This window comes from Montipora foliosa, chromosome 4, assembly GCF_036669935.1.
Source record: "Montipora foliosa isolate CH-2021 chromosome 4, ASM3666993v2, whole genome shotgun sequence".
NCBI classification, from domain to species: Eukaryota; Metazoa; Cnidaria; class Anthozoa; order Scleractinia; family Acroporidae; genus Montipora; species Montipora foliosa.
In genome coordinates, this window is record NC_090872.1 from 44,569,346 (window position 1) to 44,578,659 (window position 9,314).

The following is a 9,314-nucleotide window of genomic DNA, read 5'->3' on the forward strand; positions in this document are numbered from 1 at the left end:
CTGTTCATCTACTGATTTATTGTAGAGGTGAATAAAATCTCCTTGTGTGACGTTTCGGTTATGACACTGGGGCATTTTAAGCACCAAATCAAAGCATTTCTAAGAACTTCCAAACCATCAAGTAGTGACTCATATTGTGCTACAGAAAAAAGAAAATACCAGTTGGCAAACTGATTTTTTTTTTAGTTCCGTCTTCATACCATATATAATAATATTTGTTTTATAACGAATCTTTTCATTTGTGAAGAAGCTGTAAGAAAACAACAGTAACAAAGGTAGTGTGAGCTATATGAAAGAATAACACGACCATGATAGTGTAGAGATGTTTGTTTTCTTTTTAAGGCAGATGCGAGTTTTCCACCACTTGAATGTTATCATCGGTTTGGTGGCACAACTGTAGTAATTTGTATCGACAGACATTTTAAGTCTGGAAAATTAACTTTTAGTATGTTCTGAAAGCTGCACCAATTCCCCACCCTCCAAACATGGTGTTATCATTCCCTTTGGTCACTAACAAATCACGATCGATTTCAATACAGTGCTTACGCGAGTATTATTGTGTAATAAGAAGTGTACTTACAGGCTTCCATCGTTATGGTACTGATCTATAGCGCAAGCAAACAAAGTCGGTTTGCCACTGTTATTAGCCGATTGCCCGTAATGATATACATTCGTGAGTTAAGAAAATCACGTTGTTTTGCGTGCATTTAGACGTTCGTGCTTTTTCAGGCCCGCGTCTATTTGAGACCCTAGTACAAAACCACGAAAGACAACAATAGCAGCGAAACAATTTTATTCAATACTGTTTGCACGTACAGACGTCTTATCTGTTAAGGCACGTGCATGTTTTTGAACTTGTTGCACATTTTTGAATTTTTGGAATACATCAGCAGACTCTTTCCGCCATATTTCGCATTGTTGTGTAATTCCCGCCACTAGGTCACATAGCGTAACCCATTGTACACGCCGTCGTTTAGTTCGGGTTATTGTTTCGCTTTGCATGCACGCTTAGTTACCTCATTGTCACAGTTCGCGCATAATTAGCTTGGTGCCTTTGTTACCACTTTTGCCTGCTTAGTTTGGGTTGTATTTGCATCTTGCCTTCGGTGAATAAACGTGTTCTCTCAACTCACTGGCGTGGTGGCAGCGCAACATTTTCAAAAAACCCACGGAAAGAACATCAAAGCTGTTCTTCGATTTTAGCCGCCTCTCTGAGCAATCAAGCCAGAATTCGTGAACCGTAGTGATGACTTCACACAGAGCGCCGAAACAGTGGTCGCTTTCTTCGAATGAAACTATTACTTTGATCGAAGCCTGGGAAAACAATCTCAAGTACATCTTGTCCCTCGATCCGAACTTCGCAGACTTTCTTACTGATGGATCATCGTGGGGTAAAAAAACAAACGCTACACCCCTACGTGGTTTCTCCAACGATCCTGAATCTGTTCCAACGGCGAGAAGAAGGACTGCTGCTCAAAAAGTAACACATTTAGAAATGATGCTCGGCCAAATTGCCAATTACGCCCCTATCATTTCTCGGAACTCAATCGTCAAGAATTCTACATCAATTAGCGGCGTTTGGCAATCGATCCGACAGCATTATGGCTTGCAGTTAACTGGCTCCCGTTTCTTGGACCTCGCGAACATTTCTTTGAAGCCTGAACAGCGTCCTGAGGATTTATTCGCTTAGTCACAGCCTTTACTGACGTGGGCCGCTATAGCAAGCCCCAGCCCTCACTAATGCCGGACGTGGACTCCACTCTTCTCAAGATTGCTTGCTGGAAGTACATTGTCGTCTCTGATTTGTCTCAGGCGTTCTACCAAATCCCACTTGCAAAGAACTCCATGAAGTATTGTGGCGTGGTTACACCCTTTAAAGGCGTTCGTGTCTACACGCGTTGCGCAATGGGAATCCCCGGTTCCGAAACGGCCCTCGAGGAGCTAATGTGCCGCGTCCTGGGTGATCTCCTTCAGGAAGGGTGTGTCGCTAAGATTGCTTACGACTTGTATTGTGGTGGTAACTCCCATCAAGAGCTCCTTTTAAACTGGCGAAAAGTCCTCTCGGCTCTCGATCGCTGCAACCTTCGCCTCTCATCTGCGAAAACCATAATCTGCCCAGCTTCTACCACCATTCTCGGTTGGATATGGTCCCAGGGCTCGATCCGCGCTTCTCCCCATCGTGTAGCTGCTCTTGCTTCTTGTGAGCCACCCAAGAATGTACGTGGTCTACGTGCTTTTGTTGGCTCATACAAAATGCTTGGTCGGGTCCTTAGTGGAGCTGCTAAACTCCTCGCTCCTCTCGAGTCGCGTACGGCTGGTCGTCAATCTCAAGACACCATCTCTTGGTCTGATGAGCTCCTAGTGTGTTTTCGCTCCTGTCAAGAAGCACTCACGTCTAACAGATCCATCACACTCCCCAAGCCTGATGATCAACTTTGGATCGCAACCGATGGTTCCGTCAAGATGAATGGCCTCGGCGCCACTCTTTATGTGCTTCGTGACCAGAAGCTCCACCTTGCCGGATACTTCAGTGCCAAATTTAAAAAGCATCAAGCCTCCTGGTTACCATGTGAAATAGAGGCATTGTCTATTGCCGCTGCTGTCAAGCATTTTGCCCCTTATATAATTCAATCAAAGTCTAAGACTTATGTACTGACTGACAGCAAGCCGTGTGTCCAGGCCTTTGACAAGCTCTGCTGTGGACAGTTCTCCTCCAGTCCCCGAGTGACTTCGTTTTTATCATCTGTTAGCCGTTACCAAATCACACTGCTCCATTTGGCTGGTTCTGTAAACCTGCCTTCTGACTTTGCTAGTCGTAACGCACCAGCTTGCAACGACCCTCGCTGCCAAGTTTGTTCATTTGTATTCGAAGCTGAAGACCTAGCTGTGCGTCCCATTTCTGTTCATGATGTGCTATCGCGGAAGATGTCCCTTCCTTTCACAAGCCGTTCCGCCTGGCTCCAATCGCAACTAGAGTGCCCGGATTTGAGACGTGTCCACTCTCATCTTAAGCAGGGCACTCGCCCGTCAAAGAAGCTGACAAACATTAAAGATGTCAAGCGTTACCTGAACCTGGTCTCCATTTCCCGTGACGGCCTACTCGTCGTAAAACGCGATGAACCTTTCGCTGCGCCCCGTGAATGTATTGTCATTCCACGCTCTGTTGTTGATGGCTTCCTTGCTGCCTTACACGTGAAGCTGGACCACCCCTCCCGTCACCAGATGAAACTGGTTTCACAGCGTTATTTCTTCGCTTTAGATTTGGACAAAGCCCTGGATCGGTGCTCGCAGTGTTGCCACCTATGCTCTTCCCTGAAGAAAGTTCCATCCAGCCTCATTGAACAATCAACCTCTGATCCCCCCGACGGCTTTGGTATTTCCTTCGCTGCAGACATCATAAAGCGCTACCGTCAGCTAGTACTTGTCGTCCGCGAGACGTCCACGTCCTTCACTGCAGCCTGCTTGTTGGATAACGAACGTCGTGAATCCATTCGCTCTGGTCTCCTCCGTTTGTGCCTTGAGCTGCGACCGCTGTCTGGCCCCCCTTCCGTCATAAGGGTAGATCCCGCTCCTGGCTTTGCTTCTTTAGGTGACGATGAAATCCTTAAGCAGTATGGCTTTGCCGTGGAAGTCAGCCGAGTCAAAAACCCGAACAAGAATCCTGTGGCAGAGAAATGCGTCGCAGAACTTGGTGATGAGCTTCTACGTGTTTGTCCTGAGGGTGGTACAATCAGTCCTCTTTTCTTAGCTGTGGCGACAGCCAATCTCAACACCCGTATCCGCAACAGAGGATTGTCTGCCCGCGAGATGTGGCTTCAACGCGATCAATTCACTAACGCACAGATCCCTTTTTCCGACCTCCAAGTTGTTCGACAACAAAAGTCGTTGCGGCTCCGTAACCACCCCACAAGTGAGAGATCCAAAGCCCCAGGATGTTGCCCTCGCCCGGCCACGCCCGTTCAAGTAGGCGATTTGGTGTACATTACTTCTGATGGCTCCAAGACCAGTGCCCGCAATCGGTATCTTGTGGTCTCCGTGGATGGCCTATGGTGCAACGTACGCAAGTTCACCGGTTCACAGCTGCGTTCTACCTCCTATCGCGTCAAGCTGTCCGAATGTTATCGTGTTCCTGCCCTAACAGAGACCACGTCTAACCTCTCTCGTCATTACAGCTCCGCTTCCTACCCTGAAGATACCGACGAAGAGCCTCTCACCTCTGAGCACGTTGACGAGGAACCCACTCCCCTCCTTACACCTCAGAGCACTCCGAGTCCGGCTCCTGCCGTAGTTCCTAGCGAGCTCGCTACCCCACCAGATCCTCAGCCTGACATTCATCATGTGCCCGAGTCTTCCCCTCCCCCGAGTGGAAGCATGACTGTTGACATTGATGCCCATATCCCGGAGCCTACCTCCTCACCTGGCCCACGCCGGTCAAGCCGTTCAACTCGTCGTCCGGCTTACCTCAAGGACTACATTACATATTAAGGACAATGTTAGCTATTTGTAACTGCTTGTGTACTATCAATTCCCAACCTAGTTTTATTTCGTATTTATTACTCATCTACCTTGGCGAGGAGAAGAAAGAAGAAGTCACGCCATATTTCGCATTGTTGTGTAATTCCCGCCACTAGGTCACATAGCGTAACCCATTGTACACGCCGTCGTTTAGTTCGGGTTATTGTTTCGCTTTGCATGCACGCTTAGTTACCTCATTGTCACAGTTCGTGCATAATTAGCTTGGTGCCTTTGTTACCACTTTTGCCTGCTTAGTTTGGGTTGTATTTGCATCTTGCCTTCGGTGAATAAACGTGTTCTCTCGCTCGGAGTTTCGGCTCAACTCACTGGCGTTCGATCTTCCGAGATGGAAAATACCGGCTGCTGTTTTTATCACGGATATAGAACTTTAGGAACTTAGTATGCGGGAATTTAGACGTTCGTGCTCCAGGGAGATAGACTTAGTATGCGTGCATTAAGACTTTTGTGCACCAGGGAGATAAACTTAATATGCATGCATTTAGACGTTCATGCTTTTTCAGGCCCACGTCTATTTGAGACCCTAGTTTAAAACCACGAAAGACAGCAATAGTAGCGAAACAATTTTATTCGATACTGTTTGCATGTACAAACGTCAGCGGACTGGTTCGATCTTTGGAGATGGAAAATACTGCTATTTTGTGTCCGAGTTTTTATCACAGATGTAGAACTACACCAGGAAGATAAACTTAGTATGCTATACTGTGACAGAAGAAAAAAATTGCGAAAACAGACTTCACAAAGAAAATCAGATGCTTCAAAGTTTTACTCCTATGGAAGCCAATAATTTTCAGCGAGTCTTGAAATTGAGACACCTGCTTCTGATCACAAAAGAGGTTATCCTTTATCACTAAGTAATAAAATCGTTTACTTTTCCTCGCTTCTCAATCAGAAAACTCGGACACAAAATAACACTTTTTCTCAGTTTTAACATAAGCAGGCTAAAACATCACCGCGCACTGGTGGCTCAGTTGGTTGAGAATCGGGCTGTCATGCGAGAGTTAGTGAGTTTGACTCCGGCTGGACCAACACTCAGGGTCTTAAAATAACCGAGGAGAAAGTGCTGCCTGTAATTATATCTGCAAATGGTTAAGACTTTCAAGTCTTTTCGGATAAGGACTATAAACCGTAGGCCCCGTCTCACAACCTTTCAATGCTCACAACCCAGTGGGACGTAAAAGAACCCACACACTATTCGTAAAGAGTAGGGCATGGAGCTCCCGGTGTTGTGGTCAGGACTCATTTCATTCATTCATGTGCTGGGTGAGATCACTAATGGACTGATAGCGGCTGTCAGTGGCGCTTATATATGCTGACGTCCGATCTCACCCATTGATCCCTTGCTTGTAAAGCACATTTGAATATATTAATAGAAAATGCGCTATATAAATTCATTACCATTAAATCACGATCCACCTATAAAACGACAATCTTGATGTAATTCCATCATCCACCAAGATCCTTCTCAAATTTCAGCAGAATCGACCCTCATGAATACCTACCCCAAAAGCTTGGCTCATGTGTGACCTTAAGTAGTGTTCATAACTGCGATGATCACTTGGACGTCTTCATTCTTTAATCCGCAGTTCAAATATATGATTTTCATATACATGTATTCTAGTCATTACATATAAAATATTATCATTTAAAAGCTCAGTTATATATGAAATTATAACAAAGCCATCTTGCGCGACATTTTATGACTCGACGTCATGTCCTTTTTGAGGTTTGATTGGCTGATAAAAAAGGCGCAATTTCATTATGTAGGCAATTAAAAATGTGGCAGCAAATTGGAGATTTTCTTTATCTCAGCACCAAATGCAAACTTTACGACCGCACGTAAAACATGGCTTTTCTGCTGTCGTTATTGTTTGCTCTTTTAGCAACTTATATTGTTGATTTTGACGAACAACGTTCCGTAAGGCTTAGGGAAATTTACCCTGGAAATGCTACTGTATCGATTTTGGGAGCTTTTAAAACGCTTTCTTCTTTGGAATATGGGGATATTTTTCGAAGCTTCTATGGAGGTGGAGGTAGTGGTGGAGATGACAATGGAAGTCCAACTTTTTACATGCCCGGCAGATGGAACATTCTCCCCTTTATGGACAGTGACAACGTTCTATTTTACGATCTTCAATGGCAACCAGAAGAAAATTTCATGTTGTTTCCCAGACAGTGGTATGAGGATGAAGAAGTAGTGTACACGTGGAATTCAATTATGGGGAAATGAATGAAAAATCTTGTTTTTCTGACTTTATTCAAGGTAAAAGATGTTATACTTTTAGACTTCCAAATGGAAAAGACGTTTGCAGGAAAGCTTGGCAAAAGAAGAGCTTTGTGACTCGCTTTAAGGCAGAAACGTGGCGAAATGAGTTACGAACAATGTTGTAGCTTATTAAAATGGCAAACACTAGAGAGAATTTCTATCTCTGGTTCAATGTTATAAGATTGGAATTGGGCATCTTTCTTTCCTAGATTTCTTTGAGTTTGCCAATAGTACGCGTTCAAGAGCTAAATGAGACTATAAACTTTATTCTTTCTTCATTCGCATTGTAAGGAAATGTAATGACTTGCCAGGATACATTGTACATGCCGAATCTTTGTCTGTTTTTAAGACTAGACTTTATTTGAATATTTATTGAAATTTTATTGAATCAGTAGCTATTTAATCTTATCTATATAATTTTTGTAAGTTTTTAGTTAGTGAAATGTTTTTATACAGGGTTAACCTCACAATTTCCCTTTTCAGGATCTTTTTATATTTGTGTTGTAACTTCCTTCGAAAAGTCATTATACCAAAGGTAGAATGTGTTGTATCATTGTGCTTGTTTGTTGCCGGAAAAAGAAACCTAGAAACAGTAGAATAATTGATTAAAGTCTTAAGTAAATCTGAAGAAGTCATTCTACACTGCCTATGCTAATTCCATATAGTTAGAGCATCCGACTACCCTGGTCCCAGAGGTTTTTCTAAATTTTTCCCCGCGTGAGAAAGCCACAAAGTTTCTCACGCAGGGAAGAATTTAGAAAAACCTCTGAGACCAGGGTAGCATCCGACCGGTGTTATGGAGGTTGTAGGTTCGATTCCTGCCAGGGAATGGCTTTAAAACTTTGTCTACAAGGGACAATGGACCAAGATAAGCGAAGAAATTTGGCATTTAAAAGAAGGCTTCATAACGAACAACAAATGTACATAATGAAAATCACTCAATCTTTTTTTTTTTCACAATGTTGAATGTGTTGAATGTGAGTACATTGGGTGGGTGGGAGTCAGCCAAGTTTCATTATATCCGCATATTTTCCCTGTAAGTAGATGTAGATGGACTGCTGTTGCTACGTTATTATCAGACACGCGTAACTAAGGATCTGATGAATTTTCAGGTGGTAAATATCTTGCACGAATGGTTCCTGAAAAATGCTCATTTGTTTTTAACTCAACCTCTAAAAGGGCCGAAAGACAGGCATATTACGCAAACTGCTTGAAAGCAGAACAACAACCAAGGTGTTATCTGTCGCTAATTCTTGATGGTATGGACCAATCGAAGACAAATCTGCCCCATGCTAACTGGCTCTCTAAGGTAAGCTCATTGGAATCAATGGTATCACAGGGAGCAAAGGAGTCCTATTTGACCGTATTTCCAGTTAAAATCAAAGTATAATTGCAAGGCGAATCTTCAAACCACATACATATTACATAAGATCGTGTTACACTGTTGTCACGCTTATGTTGAAAGCCTATCTGCGACAATGGCCGGAAAGCAAAGTACGCTGCAACCACCTTTTCTGAGCCCGCGAGAATGGGCACCCCACCACAAAGCCATGTGTTCATGGAAACCGCATCATTACTGTTTGTGGCTTTCGTCTTGTGGATAGGATTTCAACAGCAGTGTAACACGATCGTTTGTATGTAGTTTGATCAGGTAGGAGGATGATTCAAATCAACAAGATAGGACTCCTGCTCCCTGCGTGGTATTACAGAAAAAGTAAGATCAACGCCAAGCTGGCGTTTATCTTTCTTTTTCTGTAATTCTTGTCACTGGAGACTGAAGTTAAATATGGAAAAAGTGAACTGACACGAGTGAATAGCCTTTAATACCGTGAGATAGAGTGTCTAATGCTTGAGTTTGTGTTTTCATTTGTCTTCAATTAGGATGAAACATACCATTTTTTAAGGACGCACATCACTGGAGCTATTTCGCATGGAAATGGAGGCTTCTTCAGTTTTATCGATTTGATGAGATAGCCGCACGACTCCAATCTTACACTAAATGTCTTATTACGGATCTTTATGGAGCTCTCCGAGGTATGAACCATTTATGAGGCGCAAATTGAACATTTCAAATAAAAAAACATTTAAAACTAGAAAGACAATAAATTTAACAACAACTCAAAAATTATTTCAAAAATCATTCCCATTTTGTTAGGAAGGACGCTTGCCACCATACCTCTTCCTTCAGATGGACAATTGTTATCGGGAATGCAAAAACAGATTTATTCTTGGATTCTGTGCGCTCCTTGTTCAAAAACGCATATTTGAAGAGGTGAGTAACTTCTAATTACTTAGTAAGAAATCAACCGTGAAAAAGTTAATTTTTTCATCACATAATTGATATCTGATCCAAAACTTCAAAAACAAACCAACAAAACACTGCAACTTCAATTTATGAACCTGTCTTGAGATCAACTTTTGTATTAAAAAGAATCAGTGTTTCATCTTGAAAGTTCAATTGTCTTTTCTTCTGATCGGACACACCCATGAAGATGTGGATCACGTTTGTGATCAC

At 43.1% G+C, this 9,314-nt stretch overlaps 1 protein-coding gene across 1 annotated transcript; it reads left to right on the forward strand.

Annotated features, from left to right (window-relative positions):
* The first annotated feature begins 1,905 nt into the window (after nucleotides 1-1,905).
* LOC138001408 (uncharacterized) lies at nucleotides 1,906-4,485 on the forward strand. Its single transcript, XM_068848042.1, has one exon. It carries the CDS (start codon nucleotides 1,906-1,908, stop codon nucleotides 4,483-4,485), a length of 2,580 nt encoding a protein of 859 aa, XP_068704143.1.
* Nucleotides 4,486-9,314: the final 4,829 nt, after the last annotated feature.

Excerpts from the sequence above, each read along its gene's own strand:
- LOC138001408 (XM_068848042.1), top strand. The coding sequence starts at position 1,906 with ATGGGAATCCCCGGTTCCGAAACGGCCCTCGAGGAGCTAATGTGCCGC.